The following is a 17,636-nucleotide window of genomic DNA, read 5'->3' on the forward strand; positions in this document are numbered from 1 at the left end:
AGTATCCCTTACTAACACGGCCTCACAACTACTAAGGAGCTGTTGGAATTGCGCCCCAAGTAAGCTAGCCCACCTGAACTCTCCTGCCACCATATCGGACCGAATCGGCCCTTTTAGTAAGGTGCATGAGTGGCCCTCGCGAATTGGCGTGAACGTGGAAGTTTGCACGGTGATAATACCTGCTAGCGGGCAGCCATTGTTGAGATCATGAGAATCAGATTGTGTTCAAGCTTTGTCAGTATAATGCAGAGTCTAGTTGTAGCTAACAAGCCACATTTGTTCACCTGTTCTTGATTCGTTGTGGGACCCACCGGTCTTCTAGACTCCACTCGTTCTCATGTCCACGCCAGCTCGCCTATTTCCGGGACCCATGGCATCCACCCGCACATTATCTGTTCGATTGCTGATTGCGCTCCTTTATTACGCAGAGCGCCAGGTCATTCATCTCTATGCGTAGCCTTCACAGTTGTAATATTGCTGTTCGCGAAGTATCGGCTTATGGCATCCCCGAACGGGGATCGGTTATTTAACCCCCCCGGAAGAGCCGGAGATCCTGAACACCCGGATACCTCGTCAAGTTGAACGATATCGCTTCGGGGGGGTGCATGTCGTACGGGTTGTATGCACCGTTCAGTCTCACACGGGCAATCCTACACTTGTGTTGGGGAGCCTATTCACCTGAGACATCCATAGTTCAAGTTTTTGCGCCAGGGGAGATTTCATCAGTTATTCCGTGCTGGCCGGTTCGTGGCCGAATTACCGCTAGCTTCTGCTACGAGGAGTAACGTGAGCAACGATCCACAAGATCAGAGAGAAGCCCTCGAAACAACGTGCACCGCAAGCATGAACCATTCAGCACAGCTCCGCGCTTCTTTCCATCGTCATATCAGCTGATCAATGCTCCCGAAATCACTGTTCATCTGCCACAAAAGTCATCTTGCCCAATGTCTATTTCCCATGTATAGAAAGGAGTATCCGATCAAAAGATTCCTTTGAACGCGATGCAGCAGTGTAAAGAACTGTCTAGGTGGCATAGTAGGCCAGCTGCCAAATATGTACGAGCATGCTGTGCCGACGGCAGGCAAAAGCGACGGATGACTTCGGGTGGCATCCGAGACCGACACAAGGAATGTGCATCAAAAATTCTTCGTATGTTGATGTTCATTGCGGTCATTCGTACTATGTATAACTTACGCCCTGGTCCTCACAAGCATCAATGGCTTATTAAATTGTGCAGTTGACTATCAATTGGCCGACTACTTACATAACGCGGATCATCTGCATGTTTTGATCAAAATTAGCTGCTGCGTGACATGTTGCCTTAATCCCGCTGGTCGTACATTCTGGGCAGCATAAGTCCGTTCCACCCTTGACATTGAGGGGACGCGGAGGTGCGGTTACATCTGTAGCATACTCGCCCGATGGCATCACTCAGCCACGAGGCGCAGAGACTCGAGCTAGTACGGTTGGTGGGAGCTTTGTGCACCAGGCCGGACAGGTTGAGGAGAGGCCATAATTTGAGGTGGTGGAGTTGGCGATATTGCATCATCGCTTCCCCTTGGATTATCGATGCCTGGGTACCGGTTGAACCCTATGAAGTGGGGACAAGGACGACAACACAAATCACCACATTGGCTCCACTGCTACGACTTTCAACGTTCGGGCCCCGAACTACAAGGTCGAGTTAGTGAACCGTTAAAGCACTGTGAAAATTGTTGGGATTATTGCGGTGGTTGAGGCGCAGGACAAAGCGTGGGCCGCGTCCGGCCAGAGGCCTGCATGGAAATGCACAAAATCCAGGATTGCTGAGCCCCGACCCAGAAACACGTCCTGCGAGATCGGAGTAGTCTCGGCTATAACAAGCAACGAACCTCCCCATGTCAGAGAAGTAATTTCATGATCAAATTCGTCACTGACATTAATCTTCCAGCTTGCTGATCATTTCAGGCACCATATGCCGCTGCCGAATGCCACGCTTTTTCATTAACGACAGGGCCATTCGGCCCCGAGTAGGCGCTTTCACGCCGCACCCTAAAGGAGATGTCGCAGGTGGCAAGCGCGAACGCTTAGTCATGATAACGAGATGTGAATGCAGCGCCAGGGAAACGAAGATGGAGTTTCGTCGCTAGAGGCCCCTAACTCCTACTGTGCTGTTGAAGTACGCGAGTATATAGACTTAGAGAGTACAGAGAGAGAAGAAAGCACAAAGATAGAGACGGGAAAACAAGATTCGACCTAGCGGGCTCTAAGATGAAAGTCCAAACATGCAACAACAGTAACTAATGTCGCCTAGTGTAGCATCCCTGTTCTCAAGTAGTACGATATATACTTCTTTGCGCTTATAAGCTTCCTAGTCTGCGATCAGCGCACAAACATGGTAGGCAGGATCCCAGCCTCTACTAATGCAAACATGGATGGCAAAACTACCACTCTTTCGGCATTCGTTCGGAGAACAAGAGTGCGCTTGCAGCGCACACATGCAGACTGAAAACACATTCTTAAGGTATGCCCACAGTCAGACATATATGTTGATGCCCTTGAAGCGGCTCTCGAAGAACTCAACATCACTGCTGCTCAGCTCCTTGACGCCGAGAAACCGTTGTCCCATTCCTGACTCTGAGCAGACAAAGGCCCCGCCTACACGCAAGTGCTTTCATTCCTGCTCAAGTCCTGCCCTTGATATTAAGGATTTTCCAGATGGTAACATCCCGGATGCATATACCAGTGCCTGGCCTAATCTGTTCGACGGTACTCGGCCAGGAGACTTTATTCAGGCCACAATGAAGTCGGGATATCAGGTTGATCATTGAGACTTGCGCGATTATGGCGCGAAAGCCGGAGCACGGCTGTTTATCGGATTCGTTGGGCTGGCCGGAAGCACAATCTCCCTAATGCCAGTTTTCTGCCAAGATGCCCGCGTTTTGTATCACGTCGCTGATTCGAGCAGATTAGAATCCGGTGCCCAATCGGTAGGAATGAGGATGAAGCTGTCCGCTAGGCATATTCACGGCCTTCTCTCAGTGCGGGAACTGAAAGATATCAGAGCGCAGTGCATCAGGTGCCTGGGGACACATCCCAGCTTTTCACCCCATTCGTCTTATGCAGCGCAGCTGTTGAAAACGGTAGATTTAGCAGCATACTGGAGCGCGGGCTGTTTACATAAGATTCCACGGAAGAGCGGACTCTTCATTGGGAATGATATCCGCCATCCGCATACTGATATCAAAATGGAACCTCATCTGGTGAGGTCTTTTGGCGGCACCCCCAAAGCCTCCAAGGGCGCTTAAGTGAGCATCATGATAGAGGGGAATAGTACATAAACGCATATTCCATCAGTGATGAGATGGGCACCAGTGAGGCTTCGACGCAGATTCCAGGAGCCGAGAACCCCGGCAGATTGGAGCAGGTGTACTGGCCCAGAGAAAAGTAAAACTGTCAGTAGAATGCGGAAATGAATGGAAAAGCGTCGTAATCCATGCTTAAAGGCACGGCTGCCTCCATGTGATGAGAGATTAGCGATGATAAAAGTGTGGCGGAAACTTGATCAGGACCCCTATAAGAGGGATAAAGGACCCCGGCAAGTTGCTGTGCAATCCCCATTCGCATCCACGCTTCAACCACTCTCCGTCTCTATCCTCCCTCTCGTCCCAAGCAGGCACAGAGGTCTTTTCTGCTACCTCACCCAAAACCTTTCTAAAACCTGTAAGTTAAAATCTGATTCCAGATCAGTGAACGTGGTTCTTGCGTGTCAACAAAAGCGATGCTTGGGGCCTTTCCCTTGTTGGCTGCCCAATATCCTTCCCAGCGAGCAGGTTGTCGCTGAGTGGTGTTCTTCAGCCCTCGGGACGCTCCAAATGGCCTTGCCGCGCGGTGTCGTGCCTCGTGGGTAACGCCCTCCTATCCTTGACTCAGCCTCGCGGAACTGTCCAGGCGCTACGCCTTATATGTAACCCACAATCTTGAACCCCTTGCCCTTTTCCCATCAATTCCCCTAGTGTTACTAATCCTCCAGCCTCTGGTAACTCACGCCTTCCCTTCTCTTAGTAACCCTTAGACTCTTCCAAAACGTCGGACTCAAACGTTCAACCCATGGATCTCCGCGTCGGTGGTAAATACCGTCTCGGAAAAAAGATAGGGTCTGGCAGCTTTGGTTAGTATCGCATCGATCAGTATGAACGTGGCTAAACACCACTACGTTTTGTTGAAATCTCATCTGACGATTTTGCTATTCTTTTAGGTGACATTTACCTTGGTGTCAACATCATCTCGGGCGAAGAAGTCGCCATTAAACTTGAATCCGTGAAGGCCAAGCATCCTCAGCTTGAGTATGAATCCAAAGTTTACAAGACCCTTGCCGGCGGTGTCGGCGTTCCCTTCGTCCGTTGGTTTGGCACAGAGTGTGATTACAATGCCATGGTGCTAGATCTCCTTGGACCAAGCCTTGAGGATCTCTTTAACTTCTGCCAGCGCAAGTTCAGCTTGAAGACGGTGCTATTGCTTGCTGACCAGCTGGTGAGCCCCCCACAATCTATCGTATTGTTCAACCTGCTGACGAGGTTTGGCAGATTTCTCGTATTGAATACATTCATTCGCGTAACTTTATCCATCGCGATATCAAGCCTGACAATTTCCTTATGGGAATTGGCAAGCGCGGTAACCAAGTAAATGTCATCGATTTTGGTCTTGCCAAGAAATACCGCGACCCGAAGACTCATCTTCACATCCCATACCGCGAGAACAAGAACCTGACTGGGACCGCTCGCTATACCAGCATTAATACCCACTTGGGTGTTGGTAAGTCAACCTCATCACCAAATGGCTTTGTTGGAACGTTGTGCCCATTTTACCTATCTCGTACATCTATCAGAGCAAGCCAGGCGTGATGATCTCGAATCGTTGGCGTATGTCCTTATGTACTTCCTCCGTGGTCAACTCCCTTGGCAAGGCTTGAAGGCTGCGACGAAGAAGCAGAAATACGACAGAATCATGGAGAAGAAAATGACGACACCAACAGACCTTCTCTGCCGTGGCTTCCCCAATGAGTTCGGCATCTTCCTTAATTACTGCCGTGCTCTCCGTTTTGACGACAAGCCCGATTATTCGTACCTCCGCAAACTTTTCCGAGATCTGTTCATTCGAGAAGGCTACCAGTACGATTACGTCTTCGACTGGAGCTTAGCGCAACGGGCCCCTCTCGAAGACAACCGTGTTAAGAATGATTCACAAGTTCGACGTAAGGTTGTGGGCGAGGAGGAGGAGCCGAAACCTTCCGATAGAATGTACGTCTCCTGTGATCCTTTCTCAATATTGTTGATCTGAGATCGATTAGGCTTCGTAGCCAAACCCGCGCTGCTGCCAGCGGTCAGCAACCCACCTCCGGTCAGCCACGTGCCTCGACCCGCGAACGTGACCAAGGGTATTACTGAACGCCCCGTGTGGCCCGGGATTTTTGCGACGTGAGGTTCTGGTATTGGCGTACACACATCCTTTGGGCATCAATATCGTCCAAAGCGTAACTGTTTCGCATGTTGTGGCTGGAGTCTTCAAGTGAATGGATTGTCGTCAATTCTAATGGTCTGTCCCAAGCAATGGGATCGGCCGGGTGGCTCCTATACTATCGTGGAGCATTCATACGGGCGTCGGCGTCGTTTCCTCTTGCTTGGCGCTAAGTTTTGTCGATCCCGACTCGCTTTGTCAATGCGCCGCGCTTCATGCTGTTGCCCGTTCGTGGAGGCCTCGAGGATGGATGTGCTTTGTTGTCAACTGCTTGTCGACGCTATGTCACGTATATTGTCGACAGATCTAGACGATCCCACAACCACGACGCATCCAGGATGCTTCAGTCTCACTTTCTCTTCTGAATTCATGATGGACGCTATCACTATCCACTCCTATATTTAATTTTTCATAACGCATGATTGCATATCGTGTCCTTTCTCACATGTTTACATTTTTGAAACACTACATACTCTTGATCCCTTTCTCTCCCGTTGCGTCACCGTGACTGCTCGCGCCCATGACCCAATCCCCCACTATTTCCACTTAGCGCCCTTTCCCACTTCGTGTTCCAAGCATAATTGCCTCGAACATTCGGGTTTCTTTCCCCATCCAGCCATTGCCTTGTCCGTTGAGCTCTAAACGGACTCATTTTCTTCCATCATTTCACGCAGTTTTGCCTCATTCCCTTATCCTGCCTCATTTCATTAGCTTTTGCTCTTTTCCCTTGGTGATTGTCCGCTCTCCCCGGCTACAATTCCCTTCCCTGCACTGTGCTGTCCTTCGCGTGTCCCCCGAGATACGTGGAGAGGGCGCCGGGGTTTGTGGACATGGAGGTTGACGACATCCATCGCGAGTTGCCAGCTTGGAGGGTGATTGCATGAACAATATTGTGGGGTCCATTAATTGGTGTGTATCGGTCATACAAGGGACATTGGGTGATGCAAAAAGGGGTTGTACCGCATGCGGGACGCTATGTGCTTCCGTCGTGGTTTCATCGTCATGTTAGTTACCTCTTTCCCGTCAACTCTTTCTCTCTTAGTCACCGCAATGTTGTTTGTGCACTCATCCTTGCTGATTCTTACCAATGTGTATTTAGTGACGAACACGAGCCCTCCAGTACGTAGGATATGTGCAGGCAAATCCTGGTGACTGTAGACATGAGCAAACACTGACAAATCATGAAAGCAGCTACAGCATCAGCAAGCTCAAGTCGTAGTATGTTACTGTAGTGATCGTATTTCGCACCAACCGTCGGTCCCAGCAAACAGTTACTTCTGCACACAGTCATTAACCTGTAGCAAATTTCGACGCTGAGAAATTGTCATCATCTTGCCTTTTTGGTTTCTTTCCTTTTTCTTTACATGCATTCTCTTACGTTTCCTTTTGCACTTACGTCATCGCAGTTGTTCTCCTAACTCAATATCAGACCTTGCCATCCCACGCACGGGCGTGCGCTCATCCACTGCTAGTACTAGTGTGACGCAAGCATTCAAGTATATATATATAGCTCTCTGGGGACATGTACATACCATGGGCCTGGATTCGAGACAAGCCTAAAGCAATTGGATCGAGCGGATCGCGCAATCAGAGTTACCGCATGCAGGAATAGTCAATATTGCTGCGCCGACGGTCTGATGGAGACAGCAAACGTTACGTGCAAGGGTTGATGACCCATCCGTTAAGCTGTGGGTTGGGGGTGGGACAAAGGCGTCGACATCAATCCCAATCAACGGCAGTTGCCATTTTGGAACAACTGACAGCTGGTCGTGAAGGATGCTGTCAGGGCCTTTGTTTATGGAAAGCGGTCAATCAGGGGAGATTCTATTTAGCTCCATCTCTAGCAACACGCCAAATTTGACCGCTGTTCGCACAAAGGCGACAAGGTGGCATCAGCGCCAGAGGACATTGGGAATCTGTTGCGTTATCTTGCAGGATGACAACGATGCATATGTATAAGTATGAGCTCAACGCCACCATCTCCACCAGTCTTCTCCAGTCTTCAGTCTTCTTCACTTCCTTTCTTCCCCTCATTGCCTACGTGTTATTCTGTTTTTCCCACCCGGGCGCAGGACGTCAATGTATCTTCCTAAATTCAAGTCATCGGAGGGCGGTAAGAGGCTCTGATAGAAATAACAGAATTGGCCCTCACTGCCTGCGATAGGAGGTTGTGGATCGTTCGGTTGCGTACGATCAGGACGTTCGGCCCCTGCATTTGTCGAAGAGTCTCTAGTGAGTTATGTTTTCATCACAAGATTACTTTGTCACTCTCTTTGTCACTAATTTGGGTACTCAGGCCCCTAGAGGACAAGCTGAAATGAGCGCACAGCCTACGAACTCAAATCCATACATCGCGCAAACGGGGATTATCGTCATCGGGGTCACCTGTGGCCTTCTAGCGCTCATTGTGACCGTGACCACTGTAATCTTGAGAACCCGAGAGCGCCGTAAACAGGCAAAGGAGAAATCACTCGTAAATCAGCCAGCTGGCGTCACTTACAAGAAGGAAACCCAGATCTGCACCGACTCAATGCAACTCGTCGAATTGACACACCGTGTGGTTCTTCCTCGTCATCCGCAAGCATCGTATTCCGTCTCATCGTTCGGCTCCTCCAAGTCACGCGGATCGCTAGAGGGTTCGAAGTACGTCGACCCCTTAGCACCCACACATATAACGCCTGGCGCCGAATCGCCCACCTCACTCCAGGACAGGGAGTTAGACCAAGACAGTGCAGAGAGGGGAATAATTTCAGCAGGAGTCACCCTACCTCCTTCCCCCAAATCGCATCATCTCAAGTCCATCTCCGAGGGCCGCTCAGAAGCAGCGGCCGCAAGGGCGGCCGACCCAAGCGTAGGAGAATCTCGGTAGCACTCGTGAATACGGATTCTCAGACGGTCATGAACGATTTACAACGAGCCCACCAAATTCCATTGCTGGAGTTTGAAATATGTATGTTTTATTGTTCCTGTTTGTAGCTATAGCCCCATTCGTTTCGCATATTTGTTTGTATCTTAATGTTCTCCGCCTAGAATAGGGAGCAAGTTAGTGACCATGCCTGCACTGTGATCTGACCGAGTCTGCCTCACAATGTTCACATGAGACCTCTGGGAGGAGCAGACCTTCCCAATGCTGCACACATCCACTGTGATCGGCCCATAGAATAAGTGCATGTGTATTATTCTCTCTTATTTTCGCGAGTGAAAAGATCAGTATGAAGACCGAGATATACTTGTTTCAAGACACGGAATTGAGGAAGAATGTTCTACAATTTGGTATGAGTCATAATATGTAATCGAAAGAAACGGTATTGACTTACTGAGTAAACGACATGAACAACGATCGGCTCTATCGGATTTGCCTTATTGCGACAAACGATGACAAGGTAGTATCGAACGTTCCATCTTCGAAGTCCTTCATTGATGATTATGTCCGCTATAGCGGGCAATGCAATGAATTTGCGACTGATGAATAACGTGAATGGCGGTGTAAGTGGAGTTCCTCTGATGCCTCGATGTGTCTCCAGTTGAAGTCCATGGGGGTATAAAGAAATCACGGATTCTGAGAATGGCTTACTAACAGGACGTAAAAAGGAGCAAGGCAAAAGGGTTCACCATAGACAACGCGACTTAAGTTCCAGTATAATAGAATAGGTATAAGTACCAGAAGCAGCCATTTATGTGCTGCCGAGCCGGTTTGCTGGGAGAAAAGATTCTGGTGAGCGGACTGGTCCAAAGTGCATGTTCAAGACAAACAGAACGAGCTACGCTAACGGCCAGAGTGACGACAAGCGTCAACGAGACATAGCCGCACTTCCCGGGGTGCTGAATGCGATATTCGACGATATGCGGAGCGTGCTGTATGACTGTCAACGGGATGTTGTTCATGAGGTGAGTATCGGCACTGCCACGATCCCAAAGTTTATGCAAAGCTGGCAAAAGGCATTTTTAGGGAAGATGAATGGTACTACAATTACAGCAAGCTCGTTATTGGTGGTCATCGGAACAAACGGCGGCGCGGCCAAGTGTTTTTACACATGATCGAGCAGCGGGGCGAACCGTATCGCCATGGGAATCACAAAAGATGACCAAAATCACAGGGAAAAGGGGATGGACTTTGTAAGATGGAAACATTGCGAAGGGATGTGCAAGATGCAGTTGATAGGCAGGGGAGATGTGCCAAGAGGAAAAAAAGAAAAGACCAACAACAAACAAGGATTCAATGATTGCAAGCAACAGATTCAAACCGATCGACCAAATACTTCGTACTGACTGGACGCTACTTTCACGATACCCACTTAACACTTAAGACAACGGGGAGCCGCAAGGAGCTACAAAGGGAATAGTAGGCATGCAGCTCAGCGAGCACGGCGAAACGAGACTTACGGATATATACGATCACATCGTCTTCATCGACGTTCGTTTCATCATCCAAGAATTTGAGTTGACGGGCATCATCTTCAGTCACTAGTTCTACAGCCGTCTCAGTGGAAGAAAAAGATGATGACGTGCGGGAATGATATGGGGAAAATTCTTGCGTTAATCCAGAACCGGGCGTGCTTGAAGTGCCAACAGACTCAGGAGAGGTAACCGCCGAAGTAAGATTTAGCTTCTCAGTTTTAGGAGAAGTGACAAGGACAGAGGAACCGATCATGGACGCCCCCTTGCAGTTTTTGACAGAGTCATCATGGAGATAGTTGCAGTTATCGCCCTTTGGGCATGCTCCACGCAGAAAGAAGGTGCAAGGGCGAGCTGAAAACAGACATATCAGGAGATGCTATGGCGTCACATGAATTTTCAGGGCACACTTCGATAGAAAGGATGTTTGGAATCTTCCTTCGTCGATGCAGTCTCAGAGGGAGTTGAGTGCTTGAATTTGCAAGTGCTTCCGTACCAGCACCCGCCAGGGGAGTTGAACCACTTACAATCGCTCGCTAGAACGAGGATGAGCAGGGACACTCGTGACAGCAGTGACGGCGGACGTACTGCGATAATTAGGCGGGAGTTGAGAGGGATCGCCCGGATTAGAGGTAGACGCGACAGTGGGGACCTCGGAAGGAGTGGTAGGTCTTTCGTGCTTGCTATGGAAAAATTGAGTGATCGGATGAACCGGGGGTAAAAGGCGACTTACAAGGTGCATTCTTCCCCTTTCTGGCATATCCCGTAGAGCCACGCGTAGCAGGGCTTCGCTGAAGCTTCGTTAATGAAAGCGACGAGCTTGGGCAGAAATGGTCCTTACTCCGATAGCTAGGGTGTGATTTGGGATCGAAATGCTTGACAAAGTTTGCCGGAATTATGTTAGCATCGTGCTTGCTGATGTGGTCGTGAATTTAGCGCAGGGTCCGATCTAGTGGAATGGGACTTACAAAGCACACATATCACCCTTCGGGCACGTTCCTGATCTCGCAAAGTGAAAACATGCTTTGTCTGGCGAGCAATGCATATGTGAGCAAACGCTGCTTGGAGCGTTGAGCAGAAGTAAAACTACAAACCTGACGTCAGTAAAGGCAAGGGTGATGGTTTCACGAATGACGTCGGTGTCAAAGCTTCTGGCCTAGTGTTACTCAAACGTGACAATGAATGCACTGATCCGGACGGAGAACCAAAGGGTGTGAACGATGAACCCGAAGACGAGCAAGGAATTCTGCGATGAGGCTCAGACTTTGAAGCATTGGCTATAAGTTGCGGGACCAGTGCTTCTGGAAGCACGTGGAGGCTGTTGGACGGCGCCAGCGTAATATTCTGAATGTCCATGAACCAGCACTCGTCTCCGTAGGGGCATGTTCCTGGAGCATGGCGGTCACACGGTTTCACTTGACTGGGATTCAGTATTGGACTGAATTATGATACGGTGAGAAAACTAACTGGATGTAGTCTTAGTTCCCAACCATTGCGCGGCCGGGGGATGGAGGTCGTTAAACATTAACATGTCGTAAAGATAACCCGTTTCTAGAGAGCTTCGGTGTAGGTGCCGATGGAGGATCAAAGACGCGATTACATACCAGAAAGGGAATTGAAAGCTTGATATTTTGATCCCAAGAATCGTGTTGCAGTGACAAACCGAAGCCAAAATTGCAGGAAACAAGAGCGCTTCTAACGCGGACAACCAGAAGCGGAGCTATGAAACAAAGCCCAAGATAAAGAAATCAACTCAGAAGAATAGGGGCTATCAAGAGGCTACGGCAAGAAGAAAAGAGGCGGCAACTTGTACAAGCCGGACTATCGACTGCAACCAACAAGCGCCTAGTCGGACTTGGAAGCGCGCGTGTTGCGCGTGAAGGGTGAGGATTGAGGCAGATTCCTAGCTCCAGTGATATATATATCACTTGGGGTGCGGAAGAGAGGGCCAATAGCAAACGGTGAACCAAATGGCAAGGGCCACGCAGAAGGGGTGAGGACGTTCATATCCAGGAATCAATTCAACTGTAAAGGCTGCAAAAGGCAAGGTCGAGCTGCTAGACACGAGGCCATACACCCACTTCATGATCCCTTTCTTCGATTCCAACACGATGGACCTAGAAGAGGCAACAATCTCCTCTCGCAAGACGGGAGTTAAAAGTGTGGTGCTCCAACTGGGCCTGTCAATCAAAACACGACACGCTCTACGGAAATTCCCGTAGCCGAGGATCCTGCAAAATCCCACCTCCACGTTTTTGTATTCCGTGGCTTTTGGCGGAATGACAGACTTCACAGAGGTAAAACTTGGCGACCGAATCCTCCCGGAACGCCAGGGCTGTGCTGACATGTTAAACACGCGTGCAGAAACATTCTGAGACGCTCTTAAATGAGCCATGGCGGGTGAAGGAGGATAGGTCCGGGACTGCCTATCTTTTCGTAGGTAACGCGGGCGAATCTGCTGCAAATACACACTCATGCCCCCGTGGCCATCACAACCCCAGAAATTTAGTGCGACAGAATCAGGATGCTGTTTCCTGATCACAGATACGAAGGAAGTTTGGGTTGAAGGTGGGATTGTTGTTGCACTATCTGTTATATCTGCTGTCTAGACATTCCATATTTTAGCGCTCGAAGACCGACACTTATATCGAAGGTACACGAACCGCGCCCCTTGGGCCACCTCCGCGGATAACCTTGCGGATAACGCATGGATAATCCAACATGCTCACGATCTGATGGTTCTTCACTCCCCCAGAAATTTAGAGGGAGTTGAGATAGCTGTGTCTCCTCACACTACATTCGCCGTACGTCATATTATTCATTCATTGGTAGCAATTCGTACGATTGCTTGTTGTCCACTCTCAGGATCTTGAAGTGAAGCTCACATCCAGACATCACGCATGGAAATGGGAATGTATGCGAACCGCTAAATTGGGTGCCACATTACTCTCCCAGCATTTGATACTACCCTTAATAACTTTCAATGAGGCTCTGGTCAGCGCTGCTGAACCCCTGAGCGGCATGGATGAAACTGTGTGGACCAACGTGAGTCTGGACGTTCACACCCTTCTTGTTCCCATGAACCATGGTCACATGTAGCGCCTAGATGGGTCCGCAAAAGCAAGTAAGTTCAAGAGTGCAGTGAATGTCCTATTTCGACAACCACGCATTACGACTTCTCTTCGCCGAATATCGCAAATTGTCGCACGGGTTCAATCCCCATGTAAGTGCCGATATCGTAGGGTTGCTGAACACGTGTTTGCATCTAAATGGAGCTTCCTCTGATAGTCCCCGTCGTTTCACAGTTCCCTCTTGAAGATATAGAGGGTCATTTTCATTCGGGGCATAATACGGAGGCACTAATACCCACTGCGATACGTGGTTATAGTGAGCGGCATTCTTCACCATTAGCTTCTAGTGGATCGGTAGTTAAAAAGGTAAAGTTGGTTCCCATCTTTCCAGCTCCTTCTGCCTTCTTGCTGCAATCCTATATTCGATTGCTGTCCGGAGGGGCCTTGAATCATGGCTTGATGAAGCTAATTTTCTGTGACACATCGCGAACCCATTGCGTGCATAGCATGTCGGTGGCGAGTCACAGGACTCAAATATCCTTATGATGCCTCACGAGTCACGCAGAGGCCTTTCTTCTCTGCTTCCGGATGCATCGCCTCCCACGGATAAACGAGCATGCACTCCAAGGGTAATGGCCGAGGACGTTGCCCTATCCGCTGAAGGAGGGGGCTCCGCCACTGAGGACGAAGCTCAACCTCCAATCGATTCTTCGACCATAGCGGCACCTCACAACCTCCAGCAGCCTGCATCTCAACCATACACACACACCACGACACTGTATGAAAAAATGGCAAGCCACGAGAAAAAGCCCGATTCGGAAGCGGAGAAACATAATGTTTCGCCCGCTCCGCTCATGGAGCCAAGCGCAGCTTCTGGTCGAAATCTCTTGGGCACTAGTGGGAAAGGCAAACGGCGAAGTGACTCCACTGAGGAAGAGCCGGACGCGGGCGATGTCAATGACGGTACGGAAGCACGAACGTCCCATGCCTCTGCTGCAACATCAAGAAGAGCATGGCAGGGACCTCGCCGCGCGGTCACGAAGAAAAAACGTTTCTAGGGATCATGACAACCGCCGATAAGTCCTGGTATTCCCTTCCTCTCCTGGTTTGAGACTCTCTTCAGCTCGTGGTGTGGAGCTCCTCTCGAATGTCCTAATTTCAATGCTCGACTATTCGTGTCGACTATTCGCATTGCTATACAGATAACGTACAGTTCTTCCGCTGAAGTGTATGCATCTTGTCGAAATACAGTTGAATGGAAACAAACAGATATGGTGGCATGAATCGTGAACAGGAGATGGAAGCAGCTTGGGCTAAACCACATGATAGTCAGCAGCAGGACATGGCGAGGCAGGGGCAGTCAGGGATCTCAGAAGAGGATTGATCGTGCTGAATGACCGCCAAGGAGTCTAGGCTTTCACAGGCTAAGAGCCACTCTTCGCTTCAAGGCTTTCTTGCTGCTGCCGCGCGATGACGTCCTCGAGTGTCATCCCGTTTTTCCCCATTCCCTTCCACTCGTGCTTCGCAACATTGCCTCCATCATGTCCATTACCCCATGCGACGCTCATCAAGACAGGCTCTTGCGAATGCCAGCTGACATCGCGAACGACCCCCGCGCGTGCGTGATGGTATCTCGACACTCGTAGTCGGGGGTTTCCCCTAGACGTTAGCGGTGGTTCGGGTTCAGAGGGGTCGAAAGAGATTGGCAAGGCCTTAGACCGATCCAGAACCTGAACTACCCGACCATCTAAAGAATATATCTGTTTCATCATAGATCAATATTTCACAGACGGCACGGCACGCCCGCGCGCACTCACATGGATGCGGCCATCTGCTGAGCCGGTGTACAAATAGCTTGCACCTGTTGTCTCAGCTGGGCTGAAATGACACCGTATGAGCGTTTTTAACACTGTGTGGCCTCTGTAAGCCATGATGCTGCAATTTTGAGGGTGTGAATCGAAACGCGGCTTGTTATATGACCCGTTTCTGCCACAAACTTTGTCGCGTCATATGCATGGTCACGCCGGTGAGCACCTACCGATAGTCCCAGTGGGTCAAGCCGTAATGTCGCTCAGGCATCTCCTCCCACTCCGAATGACTGCGCATTTTCCGCAGATCCCATAGCCTCATTGTTTGATCTTTACCATTTGAGACAACATATCGTCCATCCCCTTTAGGGGATACATATGTAATACCTTCCGTGTGGCCGACGAGAACGCCAGCTGGGTTTGCGTGCGCTTCTAGAGAACGGCGATCCCTGAGCGGAAGACCCTAAATCAGTCCGATGGAACCCCGAAGCGGACCAGTAAACCGTCCAACCCACCAAACCTTCAGGAACGTGTCATCGGAAGCGCTGATCAACACGTTTCCGCTAGCCGTGTCTGCCCAACAACAGCTGTTCACGTCCTCTTTGTGTGCGGAAATACGCACCGTTCTCCGCATTCCCTGCAAATCATACACTGCATTTCCGATCTCGTTCAGTTCAATTTCATCTCTAATGCGTTGTGCGCACCAAATATACTCCCACTTCCCCCTGCAATAATTTCGTTTCCATCAGCGGAGAACCTACAGGAGTAGATCCCAAAATCTGGCACATATCCTCTCACGCCCCGTCTGAACTCATCGGCGAGAGGGATCGGTATTTGTTCATTACTGGAATCTCGAGTCCTAGTCATGTGGACTGTTGTTGTCTAGTTGGTCGTATTAGTGAAAATTGGGATTATTTTTGAGTTTCTACATTACATACGATACTGGAATAAATCATTCTCTCGTTGTCGGGTGATAGGTGTGAGTCGGTTATAGTCCAATTTCCTGGCACTGCGTTGATGGTCTTAGTCTCCTTCATTGTTGTCTCATCCTCGGACTGATCTCCAGACACCGCAAGCGATGGGGGGTGAGTGGCATCATAAATGTGCAGGCGGAAGTCTGAAAGACCATTTACATGACTGCCATATAGTTCAAACTCGGATACTGACAAACCTTGAACGCATGTGTAATAAAAAGATGAATCTTCCGAGAGAAAATATCATGGTGACGAACCTAAAGAATGACCAGAATAACATACCGGAAGAGTACTGGCCACAATACGGATTGGCTTCGTACCGAGCCGCGATTGTACCAGATGTATTGGGGATTAAATCCTGGACGATAAAACTCCGAGTAAGGAATGACGAACCACCGTTGCAGAATGGAGATGCAGTTCACGCACCCGCGAAAGGTCCTCCCTTACGAAACGACCTGGTGATGTCCGCATATCTCTAACTCTCTTAGCTAGAGATGCATTGGATGACTCCCTACTTCGGAGGTATGGTCCCAATCTACCGAATTCACCACCAGCCAGGAGTCGTTGTCCAACTTTCGAGGGCACCGTGACTTGAGGGAACCATCTTCGAGACCCAACCGCCGTGGGCCGTTCTTCTTCGCACTCATCATCAGGATCCGTGGCTCCCCCAGGTTCAAGATACCAAGTTCGCCCACCTCCGCGCTGAAGTAAATACCTGATAATCTGGGATGTTATGCGCGGTGTGAGCGGATTACCAGATACTGTAATCGAGGATGATATTTGGTGAGCGGTGCGAGTGTGGGGTGTGTGATTAACGGGAAGGCTCACTCCCCAAAAGGCCGTCATCTTCTTCATCCATAGCTGCAAGCTCCGCGTCTTCATCGGAGTACTCCTCGTCATCCTCCCCTTCATTGGAAGGAAGGTCATTGGGATCTTCATTCTCTTCTTCCCTGCTGCCATAGCGGTTCCCAGAAGTCAAGGGGGTTTCATCGCGGCGGGTCATGATTGCCAGAAATATTCCTACCAGTCCCAGGTGAGTAAGCTGCTGAAAGTTGATGACCCATTCAATTGCTTGTTTCCGGATCGATCGTCCTTAGTCATGGCGTTCATGGAGTTTTTTGTGACATCTTGTCCACCTCTTTGGTCTCTGCAGGCCTTCAGCCCGATAGTTTAGCGACGCAGAAACTGAAAGCGGACGGTTATGCGTCAGATCAGCGGGTCGCCGACCCTCCGGATACGCTCGATGAAGGGCTCCATGCATGTTTGAATCGCTGGAAGTCTGCCGGTCTGTGCTTCAACAGATACCCCTGTCGCTCGGACATCCGTGAGGATTGGCCTCAGTCTTTCGGTGAACTATTTGTTGCCGTACGACACCCTTATTTCGACTGCTCAACGAGCTTTGATCGACCTACATATGTTCTGGTCCCCAAGTTTCACAATCCTCCAAGACGTCGCGACGTCTCTGTCCCTCGATATCACACCAATTAAGGCAACATAATCATTCTCAGGTGGAGTGTGATCCGCATCCTTTTGTCTTTTGGCAGGAAACACTTGCGACAGGGTTCGCGATCATTTCCGATGTTTTCTCGCCGGTGTTTTCGACACGCCAATATACCGAAAAGGATCGATGGGTTCTCTGCTTGGGGCGGCAGTACTAGCGATGTGAGAAGTCATTAATCGAGCCTTGATCTGATTGGTGTCCCATTATGCGCTCTGTCACATGCCTAGAGTACAGGTACAGAGTTGAAAAAATGACGACATCCATTATGAGGTGCGCTAAGCATCGGTCTTACTGATCAGGATCCACCCCGCCTCCTCAGAAAGATTTGCACCATTTCTTGAGTACTCCAGTCATCCAACCTTATTCATGAACACGCTATTTTTCACGGCTG

General features: G+C 49.7%; 8 protein-coding genes across 8 annotated transcripts; 3 read left to right on the forward strand and 5 right to left on the reverse strand.

Moving 5' to 3' along the window:
- Positions 1 to 4,089: 4,089 nt before the first annotated feature.
- Positions 4,090 to 5,426, forward strand: EI90DRAFT_3118600 (casein kinase I; the record flags this gene model as incomplete). Its single annotated transcript, XM_039063118.1, has 5 exons — positions 4,090 to 4,150; positions 4,238 to 4,512; positions 4,566 to 4,794; positions 4,868 to 5,279; positions 5,330 to 5,426. The coding sequence occupies 5 exons, from the start codon at positions 4,090 to 4,092 to the stop codon at positions 5,424 to 5,426; spliced, it is 1,074 nt and encodes a 357-aa protein (XP_038920414.1).
- Positions 5,427 to 7,375: 1,949 nt separating this feature from the next.
- On the forward strand, positions 7,376 to 8,287 carry EI90DRAFT_3041903 (uncharacterized protein; the record flags this gene model as incomplete). Its single annotated transcript, XM_039059135.1, has 3 exons — positions 7,376 to 7,609; positions 7,661 to 7,728; positions 7,793 to 8,287. Coding segments are annotated over exons 1-3 (597 nt in total), but the record flags the coding sequence as incomplete, so codon positions are not given.
- A 289-nt stretch (positions 8,288 to 8,576) lies between these two features.
- EI90DRAFT_2552270 (uncharacterized protein) lies at positions 8,577 to 9,510 on the reverse strand. The gene is made up of 4 exons (XM_039053224.1): positions 9,250 to 9,510; positions 9,109 to 9,193; positions 8,814 to 9,055; positions 8,577 to 8,759 (listed from the first exon to the last, which is right to left on the reverse strand). The coding sequence occupies exons 1-4, from the start codon at positions 9,379 to 9,381 to the stop codon at positions 8,673 to 8,675; spliced, it is 546 nt and encodes a 181-aa protein (XP_038920416.1). The 5' UTR covers positions 9,382 to 9,510; the 3' UTR covers positions 8,577 to 8,672.
- Positions 9,483 to 11,096, reverse strand: EI90DRAFT_3151946 (uncharacterized protein). Its single transcript, XM_039065756.1, has 8 exons — positions 10,986 to 11,096; positions 10,860 to 10,920; positions 10,733 to 10,806; positions 10,625 to 10,682; positions 10,480 to 10,574; positions 10,302 to 10,427; positions 9,880 to 10,245; positions 9,483 to 9,824 (listed from the first exon to the last, which is right to left on the reverse strand). Exons 2-8 carry the CDS (start codon positions 10,868 to 10,870, stop codon positions 9,799 to 9,801), a joined length of 756 nt encoding a protein of 251 aa, XP_038920417.1. The 5' UTR covers positions 10,871 to 10,920; positions 10,986 to 11,096; the 3' UTR covers positions 9,483 to 9,798.
- Positions 11,097 to 12,002: 906 nt separating this feature from the next.
- On the forward strand, positions 12,003 to 14,020 carry EI90DRAFT_3118603 (uncharacterized protein; the record flags this gene model as incomplete). The annotated part of the gene is made up of 9 exons (XM_039063119.1): positions 12,003 to 12,056; positions 12,114 to 12,188; positions 12,256 to 12,327; positions 12,393 to 12,459; positions 12,517 to 12,695; positions 12,757 to 12,936; positions 12,991 to 13,114; positions 13,180 to 13,328; positions 13,469 to 14,020. 9 exons carry the CDS (start codon positions 12,003 to 12,005, stop codon positions 14,018 to 14,020), a joined length of 1,452 nt encoding a protein of 483 aa, XP_038920418.1.
- Positions 14,021 to 14,404: 384 nt separating this feature from the next.
- Positions 14,405 to 14,569, reverse strand: EI90DRAFT_2813668 (uncharacterized protein; the record flags this gene model as incomplete). Its single annotated transcript, XM_039053545.1, has 1 exon — positions 14,405 to 14,569. A coding segment is annotated over one exon (165 nt), but the record flags the coding sequence as incomplete, so codon positions are not given.
- A 57-nt stretch (positions 14,570 to 14,626) lies between these two features.
- On the reverse strand, positions 14,627 to 15,125 carry EI90DRAFT_3041916 (uncharacterized protein). The gene has a single exon (XM_039059136.1). It carries the CDS (start codon positions 14,891 to 14,893, stop codon positions 14,738 to 14,740), a length of 156 nt encoding a protein of 51 aa, XP_038920420.1. The 5' UTR covers positions 14,894 to 15,125; the 3' UTR covers positions 14,627 to 14,737.
- EI90DRAFT_3041918 (uncharacterized protein) lies at positions 15,081 to 16,744 on the reverse strand. The gene is made up of 7 exons (XM_039059137.1): positions 16,573 to 16,744; positions 16,171 to 16,505; positions 16,027 to 16,102; positions 15,942 to 15,971; positions 15,709 to 15,887; positions 15,475 to 15,652; positions 15,081 to 15,454 (listed from the first exon to the last, which is right to left on the reverse strand). The coding sequence occupies exons 1-7, from the start codon at positions 16,601 to 16,603 to the stop codon at positions 15,234 to 15,236; spliced, it is 1,050 nt and encodes a 349-aa protein (XP_038920421.1). The 5' UTR covers positions 16,604 to 16,744; the 3' UTR covers positions 15,081 to 15,233.
- Between the last annotated feature and the right edge of the window lie 892 nt (positions 16,745 to 17,636).

The sequence above is a fragment of the Cantharellus anzutake genome (genome assembly GCF_015039405.1).
Source record: "Cantharellus anzutake strain C23 chromosome Unknown EI90scaffold_8, whole genome shotgun sequence".
NCBI classification, from domain to species: Eukaryota; Fungi; Basidiomycota; class Agaricomycetes; order Cantharellales; family Hydnaceae; genus Cantharellus; species Cantharellus anzutake.